Raw genomic sequence first — 16,730 nt, forward strand, 5'->3', positions numbered from 1 at the left:
AGGAATACCGGGCCTTTCCCATTCTTTATTAACAATGTCCGCCACCCGCTTGGGTATAGGAAAAGCTTCTGGGAGCCCCGGCACCTCTAGGAACTTGTCCATTTTACATAGTTTCTCTGGGATGACCAACTTGTCACAATCATCCAGAGTGGATAATACCTCCTTAAGCAGAATGCGGAGATGTTCCAACTTAAATTTAAATGCAATCACATCAGGTTCAGCTTGTTGAGAAATGTTCCCTGAATCAGTAATTTCTCCCTCAGACAAAACCTCCCTGGCCCCATCAGACTGAGTTAGGGGCCCTTCAGAAATATTAATATCAGCGTCGTCATGCTCTTCAGTATCTAAAACAGAGCAGTCGCGCTTACGCTGATAAGTGTTCATTTTGGCTAAAATGTTTTTGACAGAATTATCCATTACAGCCGTTAATTGTTGCATAGTAAGGAGTATTGGCGCGCTAGATGTACTAGGGGCCTCCTGAGTGGGCAAGACTCGTGTAGACGAAGGAGGGAATGATGCAGTACCATGCTTACTCCCCTCACTTGAGGAATCATCTTGGGCATCATTGTCATTGTCACATAAATCACATTTATTTAAATGAATAGGAATTCTGGCTTCCCCACATTCAGAACACAGTCTATCTGGTAGTTCAGACATGTTAAACAGGCATAAACTTGATAACAAGTACAAAAAACGTTTTAAAATAAAACCGTTACTGTCACTTTAAATTTTAAACTGAACACACTTTATTACTGCAAATGCGAAAAAACATGAAGGAATTGTTCAAAATTCACCAAATTTTCACCACAGTGTCTTAAAGCCTTAAAAGTATTGCACACCAAATTTGGAAGCTTTAACCCTTAAAATAACGGAACCGGAGCCGTTTTGAACTTTAACCCCTTACAGTCCCTGGTATCTGCTTTGCTGAGACCCAACCAAGCCCCAAGGGGAATACGATACCAAATGACGCCTTCAGAAAGTCTTTTCTAAGTATCAGAGCTCCTCTCACATGCGACTGCATGCCATGCCTCTCAAAAACAAGTGCGCAACACCGGCGCGAAAATGAGGCTCTGCCTATGCTTTGGGAAAGCCCCTAAAGAATAAGGTGTCTAAAACAGTGCCTGCCGATATTATTATATCAAAATACCCAGATAAAATGATTCCTCAAGGCTAAATATGTGTTAATAATCAATCGATTTAGCCCAAAAAAAGTCTACAGTCTTAATAAGCCCTTTTTGAAGCCCTTATTTACAATCGTAATAAACATGGCTTACCGGATCCCAGAGGGAAAATGACAGCTTCCAGCATTACATCGTCTTGTTAGAATGTGTCATACCTCAAGCAGCAAGAGACTGCTCACTGTTCCCCCAACTGAAGTTAATTGCTCTCAACAGTCCTGTGTGGAACAGCCATGGATTTTAGTGACGGTTGCTAAAATCATTTTCCTCATACAAACAGAAATCTTCATCTCTTTTCTGTTTCTGAGTAAATAGTACATACCAGCACTATTTCAAAATAACAAACTCTTGATTGAATAATAAAAACTACAGTTAAACACTAAAAAACTCTAAGCCATCTCCGTGGAGATGTTGCCTGTACAACGGCAAAGAGAATGACTGGGGTAGGCGGAGCCTAGGAGGGATCATGTGACCAGCTTTGCTGGGCTCTTTGCCTTTTCCTGTTGGGGAAGAGAATATCCCACAAGTAAGGATGACGCCGTGGACCGGACACACCTATGTTGGAGAAAATGAGGACTTGCCAGGGGAACACAAATCAGTCACTTCCTGAATGTGCAACAACAGTCGTCCTACTGCTGCTGGTGTATCTCTAGAGAACGATGGCTTAATGATTCGCATCTTCGCCCTGCTGCTAGCCTACCTACTCTCACCACTACACTACATATTACTGTTGCACATCACTGACTAAACCCATCCAGCAGGTACAGTGCACTACTATTAGTGCAGGCATGTACACTACATTTGCACACAAAGCAAGCGCAGACAATGATAGGGACCAGTGCACATGTCTGAGCTCATTCTGGGACATCCAGTGCAGCCCCATGGTCGGGCACTAGCTGGAAGGGGATTGTCACTATATATTTTTACCAAACTATGAAGAAAAATAAAAAGTAAGAGAACTAAAAATATTGATGTATATCTGACTGAAGTTGGCTTGGAGTGGCTATTGAGCACCTTTTTTTTTGGGGGGGGGGGGCAGTTTCTTACTGTTTGATGTCCCTTTAAAGTGCTGCACAATTTCACACAGCTGTACTAAAGCTGTTTTTGTTGTTTTCTATAACATAAATGGAATATTAGAAAATATTACAAATGGCTACTTCATAATGCCACCCAGGTGACCAATTTGTCAGTGGAGAACACACACACATATATATAAGATAATTCATCCTACTTCCCACATCTGCAAGTACCAATAGGTCATGCAGGTCCAGTCAACACAGTAGATTTGCATAATCAACAAATGCAAGATAACAAGACAATGACAATTTTAAAAGTTATGTGTTTTTCCACTCCCCCTGTACCATGTGACAGCCATCAGCCAATCACAAATGCATACACATACCATGTGACAGCTATCAGCCATTCACAAATGCATACACACTTATTCTTGCACATGCTCAGTAGGAGCTGGTGACTCAAAAAGTTAAAATATAAAAAGACTGTGCACATTTAGTTAATGGAAGTAAATTGGAAAGTTGTTTAAAATGACATGTTCTAGCTGAATCATTGAGTGTCCCTTTAACCCTCCTGAATGATTGAATAGGAAGAATTTTAAATGCACCTATCTGTAGCTGAAAAAGTTTCTTTTGTAATTCAGAGCAAACCATTTTTAAAAAGTTTCCAATTTACCTCTATTATCACATTTGCTTAGTTTCCATGATATTCTGTGTTGAAGAGATACCTAGGTAGGCATCTGAAGCACTTACATTAAAGATTGGCCAATCTACTTGCTTGGTTTTTAATGTTTTTATATGTCATTTATATATTAAATAATATCTATTTTGCACCTTCAGAAGCTACTGAAGTATCCTCCTCATCCGACATCTGAGAAAGGTTGGCCAACGCATTTTTAGAGTCAGAAACCTTGCTAACAGACACATGTTTAGATTTCCTCTTACGCTTACCCGAAGAAGGGAAAGCTGACAAAGCCGCCGTTACTGCAGAAGTAATCTGAGCGGCAAAATCCCCAGGTAAATAAACCAATCCAGGTGATTGAGAGGACACAGAAAGCACAGTATGAAAAACAATTAAGGCTTGGGACTTCTGAAGAGAAAGATAAGGCATGCCACACACAGCATTATCCTGAGTGACACCTGGCTCAGATGGGAGTCATTTGTCTTTACATTTTAAAGTTTTAGCTAAGCAAGAGGAACAAAAACAGAATTTATGCTTACCTGATAAATTACTTTCTCCAACGGTGTGTCCGGTCCACGGCGTCATCCTTACTTGTGGGATATTCTCTTCCCCAACAGGAAATGGCAAAGAGCCCAGCAAAGCTGGTCATATGATCCCTCCTAGGCTCCGCCTACCCCAGTCATTCGACCGACGTACAGGAGGAAATATGCATAGGAGAAACCATATGATACCGTGGTGACTGTAGTTAGAGAAAATAATTCATCAGACCTGATTAAAAAAACCAGGGCGGGCCGTGGACCGGACACACCGTTGGAGAAAGTAATTTATCAGGTAAGCATAAATTCTGTTTTCTCCAACATAGGTGTGTCCGGTCCACGGCGTCATCCTAACTTGTGGGAGCCAATACCAAAGCTTTAGGACACGGATGAAGGGAGGGAGCAAATCAGGTCACCTAAATGGAAGGCACCACGGCTTGCAAAACCTTTCTCCCAAAAATAGCCTCTGAAGAAGCAAAAGTATCAAATTTGTAAAATTTGGCAAAAGTGTGCAGTGAAGACCAAGTCGCTGCCTTACATATCTGGTCAACAGAAGCCTCGTTCTTGAAGGCCCATGTGGAAGCCACAGCCCTAGTGGAGTGAGCTGTGATTCTTTCAGGAGGCTGCCGTCCGGCAGTCTCATAAGCCAAACGGATAATGCTTTTAAGCCAAAAAGAAAGAGAGGTAGAAGTTGCTTTTTGACCTCTCCTTTTACCAGAATAAACAACAAACAAAAAAAAAAAAAAAAAACACCAAAAAACTCTTAGCCATCTCCGTGGAGATGTTGCCTGTGCAACGGCAAAGAGAATGACTGGGGTAGGCGGAGCCTAGGAGGGATCATATGACCAGCTTTGCTGGGCTCTTTGCCATTTCCTGTTGGGGAAGAGAATATCCCACAAGTAAGGATGACGCCGTGGACCGGACACACCTATGTTGGAGAAATTGCATAGGGAGAACAATCTTGGGCCTCTAAGCATAGTAAGCATTTATCAAAAGAAGCAGAAGAATCCTGTTCTGTGTCCATAGCTACAGAACTCAGATCCCACAAATAAAAAACTAAAATAAGTTTTAAACAGACTATTATGGAAACGTTTATTAAACTAAGGCAAAAAAATCATACTTTAAAAACAACCTCAGATTGCCTGAGGACTGATAACAGAGGCTCTGCTCCTGGAAGACGATCCGATCGTCAAACACAAGGTGCAAAGTTTACGCTTCAAGACTGACTAAGCTCTGCTCTTGAAAAGCATACAGAAGAGCGGAGAGTCACGTAAGCGGACTGTGGAAATAAAAATGCTGTCACCTGCCTGCTTTTCCTTTGAAATAAAAATGCGCCACAGACTGCAAGCACGCAAAGTCTACTGTTTAAAAAACTAAAGTAAACTGAGCCGCAATACTAAATCCGGGGAAATTGTTAAAACCCCTATAACCCTTCAATAACCTTTCAGCCAGTGAATAAAAAGGTTAAATCATAAGATCAGCTTAGTATTAACCCCATATCTCTCTCAGAATCCAGTCATGATAATAAAAATATGCCTCTCTGTGTAAAGTCAGATCTTACATACAAAGTGCCGGTAACAAACTGCCCATAAAAAGTACCCTTAAACTAAAAAGGATAACTATGTCCAAGAAAGATATCCACTTGAGGGTTAACCTCTGAAGTGCTGTCCTTCAGTACCTAGAAGGCAAAAGTACTTACATGTGGATCCAGCTGCAGGGGAGATACCAGCTACTAAGGTGTGACAGGTACTTCTCTCCCTGTCATGGACCTGTAGAAAAAGAAAGAACAGAGTAACCAACTCTGGCTTTCTGCAAAAAGGTAGCAAAGGTGTTAGAAGTAAAGCAAAGACTACCTTGCAACCTTCTAACTGCTAAACGCCACCACTACTCTTACTAAAGAGATTGACGTGAACACAGCTAGACCCCAATCCATGCTTGCAGGGAAAGGTACCCATAAAAGGGTTAACTATCTTCAGACACCAACTTTGCACATCCTCCATTCACAGAGGCAAAGAGAATGACTGGGGATTATGGATAAGGGAAGTTACACTTAACAGCTTTGCTGGGGTGCTTTTTTCCTCCTCCTGCTGTCCACGAGTTGAATATCCCACTATGGAATGACGTTGTGGACTCTGCATGCCCGGAAATAAATTTATCAGGTGAGAGAGAGAGAGAGAGAGAGAGAGAGAGAGAGAGAAAGAGAGAGAGAGAGAAAGAGAGAGAGAGAGAGAGAGAGAGAGAAAGAGAAAGAAAGAGAGAAAAAGAGAAAGAAAGAAAGAAAGAAAGAAAGAAAGAAAGAAAGAAAGAAAGAAAGAAAGAAAGAAAAAGAGAGAAAGAGAGAAAAAGAGAGAAAAGGAGAGAGAGAAAAAAAGAGAGAAAAGGAGAGAGAGAAAAAAAGAGAGAGAGAGAGAAAGAAAGAGAGAGAAAGAAAGAGAGAGAGAGAGAGAGAAAGAGAGAGAGAGAAAGAAAGAGAGAGAAAGAAAGAGAGAGAAAGAGAGAGAAAGAAAGAGAGAGAAAGAGAGAGAGAGAAAGAGAGAGAGAGAGAGAGAGAGAGAGAGAGAGAAAGAGAGAGAGAGAAAGAGAGAGAGAGAAAGAAAGAAAGAAAGAAAGAGAGAGATAGATGAGATAGAGAGAAAGGGAAAAAGAGAGAGAAACAGAAACAGACAGATTATATTCTGATATATATTTCTTTTTACGTTGATATAATTTGTGCTTTGGATAGCTTATGTAATATTGATAAACAAACATGTCTATATAAAACGTACACAGTTTGGTATTGCATTTATAACACAGTTGTTCTGTATTTTGGTTGAATTCTCGTGTTTTTATTTCACAGGACAAGAAGGTTTGTGACCCTCTATGTCTCACCTCACATTGGCTTTATCGACACCCATTCCAAAACTAATAGTGGCCACAATGACAGGAACAGTTCCGTCCATCCACTCGTTCTGAGTTGATGTTCTGTCTGCAGCTTTGAGACCTAAAAAACAATAAAGTGTGAAATACATCAAGCCTCATAAGCAGAGATATTCTACCTTTACAGAGCAAATATATTATTAGACACAAGGGGGAGCCAAAGGTTAATCTTTACCACACAGATTTACTGAATTAAATATGCAAAGGTGTTTCTGTATCAACCAATACATATGTGGGAGTTGCCCCATGTGACAACTAGCAAGGGATACCTAGGTACAGATGTGCACAAACTGATGATTTATTTTTCAGCTGCTTTTACTCAACCTTCTTACCAGTAAAAAACATATTATAATTGTGATTGTCCCACGTTCCTTAGAGAGTCCAAAAGAGAATTCTATAACCTAGATTTTCTACAAAATGCTGCATCATTTTTAAACAAAAGTGTGCTTAATGTCCCTTTAATATGTTCCCATTGATTTTACCTGCTGGAGAGTATTAAATTGCTTACAAATAGATCCTTTATCTTTATTTTACCATTTGCAGAAGCCACCACCTATACTGAAAATATCAGCACTGCAGTATTCTCTACAGAACAGCTACCTTAACAACATGCAGCAGCAGAAATAAACCTCCCAGAGTGTGAGCGACAAAGCCCAGCCCATCTGAAAGGGAGATCCTGCAGCTTTTCTGAATACAATGAACTCTTATCAGTACAATGTCCTTTTAATACAAGAAAAAAAAACCTTTCCAAAGAGAGAGCTGAAACTCCCGTTCTCCATCGGAGCTTATGTGAGGCGAAGAGAGTCTCCAGGCTTAGATGGCGACGCTCCTCTGTCTACCTCACTGAGAGGATTTCCTTTACTGCCTAAGGAGATAGTAGTTGTGAGGGAGGCACCGTTAACCGGTATTGCAGCTGACTAGGAATAAGGACTCTCAGGAGAACGAGACCACAAGCTAGATAAGTATGCTGAGACCTCACAGATCGCAATAGCTGCAGTAAAAGTATAGATACTCAGCTCAACCCTACACTTAACGTTTTGAAAACGAGTACCCTTCAGATTATCTCTACTGTGACTCTAGGGTGGGATAAAAGATATCTCTTCAACCTGCTTACACACTTTGGGACCCAGTCGTGTGTACCAGATTGGAGGGAAATTGCTACGTTGGAGATCCGGAGTTGGGTGAACTTTACAAAAAACGCTCGCAATTCAGCGGTAGACTTCCCTGTTTTATGCTGCCCTATTACAACACCAAAATAAGCACAATTGTCTGACAGCCGATTGCAGCTAAATCTTTGAAGTTACTTTTGTTGTTTCTTTTCCTAAAAATGCCTTTCTAGATCAGTTCAGGTATGTTTACTATTGCCACCCCCGTGTGTAACATCGCTTATGATGGCTACTCAACCGGATGAATGGGACAGTTTAGCACTAAATTGAAGAGGGTCTTTCTTCCCCTAGGACGATAGAGAGTTACCTGGGAATAATAATGATAAACTGTAATTTTGTTTTTAGCTATGGAGCTTACATCTTTACTCAGATCATACAGCTAATTAATGTGAATAACTGTAACTTTATTTCTGTGTGGCCCATACGTTGAAATGTATTTAATCCTGTATTTTTGGTACTATATGCTTTGCAATTTCTTCTTCTGTGACATCTGGTTGTTAGCAAGATTTATTCTAATTGGTTTTGGAGATTGAGATGATATTTTCACTCCTCAATTTATACGTTTATTACTTGTCCTAATATATGCCATTTAAGCTTTACGCCAGTAACAGGTATTCCGGTACAAATAATTAACGTTTAGCCATCGTTTTACACTGATTGCCACAATTTTTATTGGTCTCATCTCCACTGTCAGCGGCCGGGACAGTGGAGTTTAGTAGTCCTCCCTATTAGTAGCAGTTAAGTAGGGCTATGTTTCTATTGTCTCTACTCACACATATAAGGACTACAGAGATTCCACCATCACAGTGACAGAGTTTTAGAGTTACATTGTAGCCTATAATGACCATCCTAGAGTAAATGTACCTCATATATATACCATACCTAACACAATTTTAGGGTTTCCAGTGCTCAACGATACTACTAGATAGCAACCCTAGCATTTCTCATATCTCACTTGAGAGAGTCACCCACCCTAAGGCTACATATCTATCTAATCAATTATAGCCAGGCATCTCACATATCTAAAATAGAGTTTAGAGTCCTAACCAACGATAGATACCCCTTCCATCTCCTTTTTCTTGAAGGGTCCAAAAGTGGCCCTATATGGTATGATATCCTCCTATATTAAACACATATTTACAAGCTACTAAAGGAGGTGAAAGTATTACAGAAGTTCCATATACTACCTTTTCCCCAAATCCCCATGTATACTCATTCTATTATGGTTTCAGTGGTCCAAGAGTGGCCGCTATGGCTTATTTGGGGAGAATTGTGTTACAATCTCTCCAACTATAAGGGGAACTTTTATTTTTTTTGTTCTAAAAATAAGGTTATGTTATATAGCAATTTGCTTTCTGCATTATAGTCATATATTGTAGATTTGTCATCTAACATGTGTCACTGACTGCTTGATCAGTGCAAGAGCTCAATTATATCTGTGCTTGATTGGCCCCAGAAAAGGAGATAAGATACTATGTAAAAGGATCTTTAAAGGATGTGTCTTTGGTGTTTTAAAATTTCAAATTGATTTGGCTCTCACCCCACTTGGAAGTATTTTTCTACTGATGTATCTTGTTTACATATTTTCTTTGTTGAAAATACTAGACTACTCATATTTCAGTTTAGGTGGTGCTTCCAGAACAGAAGCACATTTTCAAATGACAAAAAAGGTGACTTGGCACTGACTTAGTTAATTCATCATCAAAAAACTCTATCTAAAAATAAATATATATTTATATATTCACTTTAATATCCTTATTCATCAAGCAGACCAGACAACCTCCCTCCTAGTGGCAAACAAATCCGGGGACCTTAGTCTGAGCACAAACCAACTGGTGACCGTCCATTAAGTAGAGCATAGATCAGGGGATATCTCACTAACCGATTAACAGATCAGGGGCCCTTGAACTGAGCACAAGCCAACTGGTGACCTACCTTTGATCAGTACATAGAACGCCGGATGCCCCAGTAACCAATTAACAAATCAGAGGACCTCTGTATTTTGTATGTTTTATTTAATAAACAAATATGTCAACTTACTTGAGTTGATCATCCTCATATTGCAATTCAAGCAGTTTATTTTTTCTTTTCTTTAATCTGCACCCAATCAGGGGCTGTATAGTCCTGCACAGAGCTGTACGCATCAGCTGATGCAGCTTGTGATTGGTTGCAGGGCACAGAGATTTGTAAATAAAAATAAGTAACTTGAGTGAGGGTGAAAGATCAGATGGCTGGCCTGATGTAGTCTGCATTTGTATTTATTAGAGGAATAAGTCACGCAAGTGGCTGTAATTTTGCTAAAACAGAATTTGTCTTTACAACAAAAAATATGTCATCATTTTCATGGTCTATGAGAAGCAGGTTGGACAATGATTTTATGTAAAAAATGAAACGCCTCTTGCATTTGTCGTTGGAATATATCCCACATGTTATGAAGCTATGGACTCTCATAAGCTAAGAAGGAAATTGTGCTTATTGTGCAGCATTTTGAAAACCTTGGTTATAAATTTAGTTTTTTAGCCTATCTAGGTGGTGTAGGAAAGCAAGATGTGTTTAATGCCCCTTTAAGAAGGTTACAATACCAGTGGAAGCTATAATGATTGTATCAAGGGCAAACAACATCGCTTTTTCACTATTAATAAACCCAATTCTATGACAAACATCTTGCTAGTGATTTTACTCTTATAATATATAAATACATCACATGATTTAGGTTTACTTAATATACACTGGAAATCTTGGTGTTCTGTCTGTAACCACAATAGACAGAAACTACAGTGAACAAGTAAGTAGGCTTTGCCATATATTTAAAGAGACACAAAACTTAAAATGAAACTTTCATGGTGCAGATACAGCAATTTTAAGAGACATTATTCTCTTGGTATCTTAATAAGCCTCTTGCCAGTGTGCCAGATGTGTTCAGCTAAGTTTCTGTAGTGCATTGCTTCTCTGGAGCTAACTTTAGCCCCTTTTGAAAGTGCAAACATATGCTCCAATGTGGCATTGTTTTATTGCACTAACACTTGCATATAACTATGGGGGACAATCACAATGTTTTAGAAAAACATAAGGGTGGACTCTCACCACCATGAAAGAAATTAATTCATCAGGTAAGCATAATTTAGGGTTTTTTTCATACAAGTGGTGAGAGACCACAATTCATTACTATTGGGAACTAACACCCAAGCTGTGAAGTCCATGAGTAATAACATAAAGGGAGAGATTTAAAAACATAAATTATGTTTACCTGATAATTTCCTTTTCTTCAGATGGAAAGAGTCCACAACTGCATTCATTACTTTTGGGACATAAGAACCTGGCCACCAGGAGAAGGCAAAGACAACCCAGCCAAAGGCTTAAATATTCCTCCCACTCCCCTCATCCCCCAGTCATTCTGCTGAGGAACAAGGAGCAGTAGAAGAAATATCAGGGTGAAAGGTGCCAGAAGAATAAGGACGCCCCACATAAATTAGGGTGGGGAGCTGTGGACTCTTTCCATCAGAAGAAAAGGAAATTATCAGGTAAGCATAAATTATGTTTTTTCTTCTTAAATGGAAAGAGTCCACAGCTGCATTCATTACTTTTGGCAAAATAATACTCAAGCTATAGAGGACACTGAATGCCAAGATGGGAGGGGACAATAGACGGCCCATACTGATGGCACCAGGCCTGAACCTCTACCCAATAAAAAACCCAGCTTCGTCCAAAGCTGAGAAAATTTTAAGAGGAAAAGCCCCAAAGACACTGACTCGCAGTCAGTCCAGAAGCCAAACTAGAGACCGCAAACAGACTCGACTGAGCCAACAGTCCTCCAGGAGACACCATCGCCCAATAGACGGTCCCCCACCACTCATCCCCCACAAATTAAGTAGACACCAGCCGAAACCCCCAAGGGGACAAGGCAAAGTAGAACCAAGGAAACCCAAAAGGTCCCCTAATACAAAAAAGAACACCAGGTGAAAAACCCCACCTGTTTGAGAACACAGAGTCCATAACAGGACAACACAGAGGGTACTTGTGAGGGGGAAGAAGCAGTCAAGCAAGAAACAGACCGCAAAAGCAACCCCCAGACAGAGGGCACCCTCCAGGCAACCTAAGTCGCCGGACCTACACACAGGTCCCTAAAAAGGGGGAAGCAAAACCTTAATCGAGGCCCCCGAGAAGGGGAGTATACCCTCAGAACCCGAAGGAAGAGTAAACCCTCTTCTGAAATCAATGGAGCCATTTGAAAGGAAAATCGATACCCTAGCAGACTGAGCTTACAGGATAGACTCAACAAGGCTCACACCTCCAGAGGAGACTGCGACCCGAACGCAGCACTTTAGACCGCTCGGCCATCCTGACCTGCAGACCCACACCCAGCTGGACCAACCCAGCCTCAGGGATCCCAGACAGGGGAACAAAAGGGAGGAGAATATCCCCTAAAGGAAAGGGATGATGCCGGAAGAGCAACAACTGTCTTCAAGGCCCAAAGTCACCGGCTAATGGGAAGAGAAATTCCCAACACAGATATCCTAGAAAAGGACCCCCCTACAAGTAGCTTGCCAAGCAGAGGCACAGCCAACCCATTCGCCTGCAGAGCAAGGAATCCACGAGAACACTGGCAAGCTGACCAGGGGAATGCAACCTTAAGGCGCACCAGAAATTGGACATCCAGCGCCATCAGATGGGTATGAACCAACAACCCTTGAGGCGCAAGCCACACAGCTAACCACCAGATGACATGGGCTGCTCTGTGGCAAAAAGTAAAAAAATACTCAGAAAACCTGGCCAACCATGACCAGGTTAGGTAAATGGACCAAGGACATAGCCCAAGTTCCCACTACCGTGGAACACCCCGACCAGCCCCGAGATCCAAGATTCCAAAACTACCCAAGACTGGGTCAGGAAAAAGGCCAAGCAAAGCTTCAGCAACCGGAAGTCTCAGGGAGAAAAACAGGTCCGGGCACCTAATAGTTCAGGCAAACCTTACCCTAGAACTAAACACCCTCAGCTGGCCAAAAAGCCAGACACAAGGGATATGGATGCAAAAAGAAAGATCTCAAACAAATGACAATCAGGAGATTACTTCATCCCCACATGTCTAATGAGGTGCACCATTCAAATAAGCAGACTGAAAATCTCCATATCTGGTAATGATAGGGTCATTCAATAACTGAAAAACATGTCTGAGCAATACGCAAAGGCGCGCAATCCTGTAACAAAAGGCACAACACTCAGGGGGGAACACGCCACCCTGCATGGAGGAATCAGAAACTGGGTTACCCGCATGTGTAGAAGTATAAATTGGTAGGGAACTCGCCTCTCAGAGGACAGGACCCCCAGAGGCAGATGGCTCAGCAGTCCCTTGATTCCCTGAGTCCGAGGAACCAGGCACTCTGAAATGGCATACAAAACAAAACTGGTTGACATATGTCAACGAGGCCAATCCGGATTCATCACCGAACACAGAATCTGAAATCAAAATAGTCTCAGCATCAGAATCCTCCATAACTGGATAGAGGATATATAAATATGGGCTAAAGTAGTAAAAACAAAAACAGCAGCTGACACCCCCAATAGCTGGGGCACTCACCACCTACTATGACCAGACCCCTGCGGACTAGAAAATTTCCTTCGCCACGCAGTCGGGAATGCGGAAATGAAAAAACGGAACGTAACCACGCCCGAACACAAGGTGAACCGCACAGTCCAAAAAACCGCGCCAAACCAAAAGGCTGCTTCACTTGCAAAGGCCTCAATGTTCCAAACCATGAGCCCATAAACATCACACATAAGCAGGTTGGATCACATAACAAACATGATTATAAACCCCCCTGTTCAATAACTCCCCTCAGGAGATATTAACCCTCGATTCCAAGATACTACAAGAGACTCACTGAGACCCTTATGATAAGTTAGACCCGCAAGGTGGTAGCCTCTGGGAAAAACATTCACATTGATGAATAAAGTTAAACGAAATCTTACCGGAATCTACGCTGTGGAACAGGAACACAGCCTTTCAAGTGTGACTAATAGTGGCATCGCCTCCGCCATGGACTTGAGAGAAGAAAGCAGGCAGCGGAGCGAAGTTCGATAACGCTGATTGCTTGAGGAGCTGTTAATCTGAGTCGGGATGGTTTCGCAGAAAGACTCTCCCTGCATCTCCGGACTCTAACTTTCATCCAAGCCCTCACTGAGAGACTGACAGGACTGCTTAAAACTCCTGTCCCATGCCGAAGAGTACTACCCTCCATAAGAGACAAAAACAAAATTAAAATTCTGACACTTCTCTACCATCCTCCTGGGACGAAAGGCAAAGAATGACTGGGGGATGAGGGGAGCAGGAGGAGTATTTAAGCCTTTGGCTGGGGTGTCTTTGCCTCCTCCTGTTGGCCAGGTTCTGAATTCCCAAAAGTAATGAATGCAGCTGTGGACTCTTTCCATTTAAGAAGAAAAACATATTTTTTTCACAGAGAAATTAAATCCACAACCCTATTAATAGTTTTTTTGAATGAACGTAAAAACAAAATGTATGCTTACCTGATAAATGATTTTCTTTCCTGGCAGGGAGAGTCCACAAATTAATTCATTACTGTTGGGAATACAACACCTGGCCACAAGGAGGAGGCAAAGACACCCAGCTAAAGCATTAAAGTGAATGTAAATTTACATGATAAAGTGCCCGGTTTTAAAAAATCTGATTAAAAACAGGGGCACTTTAATTCATCAAAATTTACATTTCACTCCTGTTGTGAAAATACTTACCTTTTAATCTTGACAGCCGCTGCATCGCTTCCCCCGCCCGTCTCAAAGCTTCTACCCGGGTCTAAAATGAGGAATCCGGCTTCCTCCAATCATGGCGTTGATTCCCCCGAGGGGGGGGGGGCCGTGATTGGAGGATGACCGATTCCGTCATTTCTGACGTATGAAGAGGCTTGCGACGACCGGGGGAATCGCTGGAGCGGCTGTGAAGATAAAAAGGTAAAGTATTTTTCACAATACGAGTGAAATGTAAATTTTGATTAATTAAAGTTTTTAATCGGATTTTTAAGTATCCCTCCGATTTCCCATACTCCCCCCAGTCATTCAGCCGAGGAAATAAGGAAAAGAAGGAGAAACACTAGGGGTAAAGAGGTGCCAGAGGAAAAGGAAAACTGCCACCAGAAAATAAAAATAATAGGTCGGGTTCGTGGGCTCTCCCTGCCAGGAAAGAAAAGAATTTATCATTTAATCATAATTTTTTCTTTTCTTTTCAATGGCATGGAGAGTCCACGATTCCAATTATTACTGTTGGGAATCCAATACCCAAGCTAGAGAGGACACAGACTGAACAGGGAGGGAAAATAAGGCAGGCGGACCTAAACTGAAGGCACCACCGCTTGAAGCAGTTTTCTCTTAAAAGAAGCCTCAGCAGATGCAAAAACAGCAAACTTGTAAAACTTTGAAAAGGTATGTAAAGAGGACCAGGTAGCTGCCTTACAGATTTGCTCAAAACAAGCTTCATTCTTAAAATCCCAAGAAGAAGACACTGCACGGGTAGAAAGAATTACTGGGGGAGTAAAGGAAGTGGGAGGGATACTTAATGCTTTGGCTGGGGTGTCTTTGCCTCCTCCTGGTAACACTAGTTAATGAATTTGTGGACTCCCCCTGCCATTGGAAAGAAATAAATCAAACAGGCAAAAAAATCAAGCTGAGACAGCTACCTGAAGAACCTTTCTACCAAAGGCTGCTTCAGAAGAAGCGAAAACATCAGAATGGTAAAATTTTGTAAAAGAAAGCAAAGAAGACCAAGAAGCTGATCAACAAAAGCCTCATTCTAGAAAGCCCAAGAAGTGGCAACCAACCTAGTACAATGAGCAGTAATCCACTGAGGTGGAGGATGACCTGCCTCCAAGTAAGCTTTGTGAATCAAAAGTTTAAACCAAGAATCTAAAGAAACAGCAGAAGCTTTCTGACCCTTCCTAGGACCAGAAAAAAGGACCAGAAAAAAGAAGTCCTTAGTAGCATCAATATAATATTTCAATGCCCTAACAACATCCAAAGAATGAAATGATCTCTCAGAAGCATTCTTAGGAATAGGACATAAAGAAGGAAGAACAATCTCTCTGCAAATTCTATCTGAAGAAACAACCATAGGCAAAAAAACATAATTTATGCTTACCTGATAAATTTATTTCTCTTGTGGTGTATCCAGTCCACGGATCATCCATTACTTGTGGGATATTCTCCTTCCCAACAGGAAGTTGCAAGAGGATCACCCACAGCAGAGCTGCTATATAGCTCCTCCCCTAACTGCCATATCCAGTCATTCGACCGAAAATAGCCTCCGAAGAAGCAAAAGTATCAAATTTGTCGAATTTTGAAAAAGTATGAATCGAAGACCAAGTCGCCGCCTTGCAAATCTGTTCAACAGAAGCCTCATTTTTAAAGGCCCATGTGGAAGCCACAGCTCTAGTAGAATGAGCTGTAATCCTTTCTGGAGGCTGCTGGCCAGCAGTCTCATAGGCTAAGCGGACTATGCTTCTTAGCCAAAAAGAAATAGAGGTTGCCGAAGCCTTTTGACCTCTCCTCTGTCCAGAGTAGACAACAAACAAAGCAGATGTTTGACGAAAATCTTTAGTAGATTGTAAGTAAAACTTTAAAGCACGAACCACGTCCAGATTGTGTAATAGACGTTCCTTCTTTGAAGAAGGATTAGGACACAAAGACGGAACAACAATCTCTTGATTGATATTCTTTTTAGATACCACCTTAGGTAAAAACCCAGGTTTGGTACGCAGAACTACCTTATCTGCATGGAAGATCAGATAAGGAGAATCACATTGTAAGGCAGATAACTCGGAAACTCTATGAGCCGAGAAAATAGCTACCAAAAAAAGAACTTTCCAAGATAAAAGTTTGATATCTATGGAATGAAGAGGTTCAAACGAAACCCCCTGAAGAACTTTAAGAACCAAATTTAAGCTCCAAGGTGGAGCAACAGGTTTAAACACAGGCTTGATTCTAACTAAAGCCTGACAAAATGCCTGAACGTCTGGGACATCCGCCAGACGCTTGTGCAAAAGAATAGATAGTGCAAATCTGTCCCTTTAAGGAACTAGCTGACAATCCTTTCTCCAATCCTTCTTGGAGAAAAGATCATATCCTGAGAATCCTGACCTTACTCCATGAGTAGCCCTTGGATTCACACCAATAAAGATATTTACGCCATATCTTATGATAGATCTTCCTGGTGACAGGCTTTCGTGCCTGAATTA

At 41.4% G+C, this 16,730-nt stretch overlaps 1 protein-coding gene across 1 annotated transcript in view; it reads right to left on the reverse strand.

The window, feature by feature from the left end:
* RECQL5 (RecQ like helicase 5) overlaps positions 1-16,730 on the reverse strand; it is a 273,753-nt gene that overhangs the window by 162,768 nt on the left and 94,255 nt on the right. The window contains exon 6 of the mRNA XM_053709050.1: positions 6,278-6,389. Within this exon, the coding sequence (XP_053565025.1) occupies positions 6,278-6,389 (112 nt within the window). The remainder of the gene's footprint in view (positions 1-6,277; positions 6,390-16,730) is intronic.

This window comes from Bombina bombina, chromosome 1 (genome assembly GCF_027579735.1).
Source record: "Bombina bombina isolate aBomBom1 chromosome 1, aBomBom1.pri, whole genome shotgun sequence".
Classification (NCBI taxonomy): domain Eukaryota; kingdom Metazoa; phylum Chordata; class Amphibia; order Anura; family Bombinatoridae; genus Bombina; species Bombina bombina.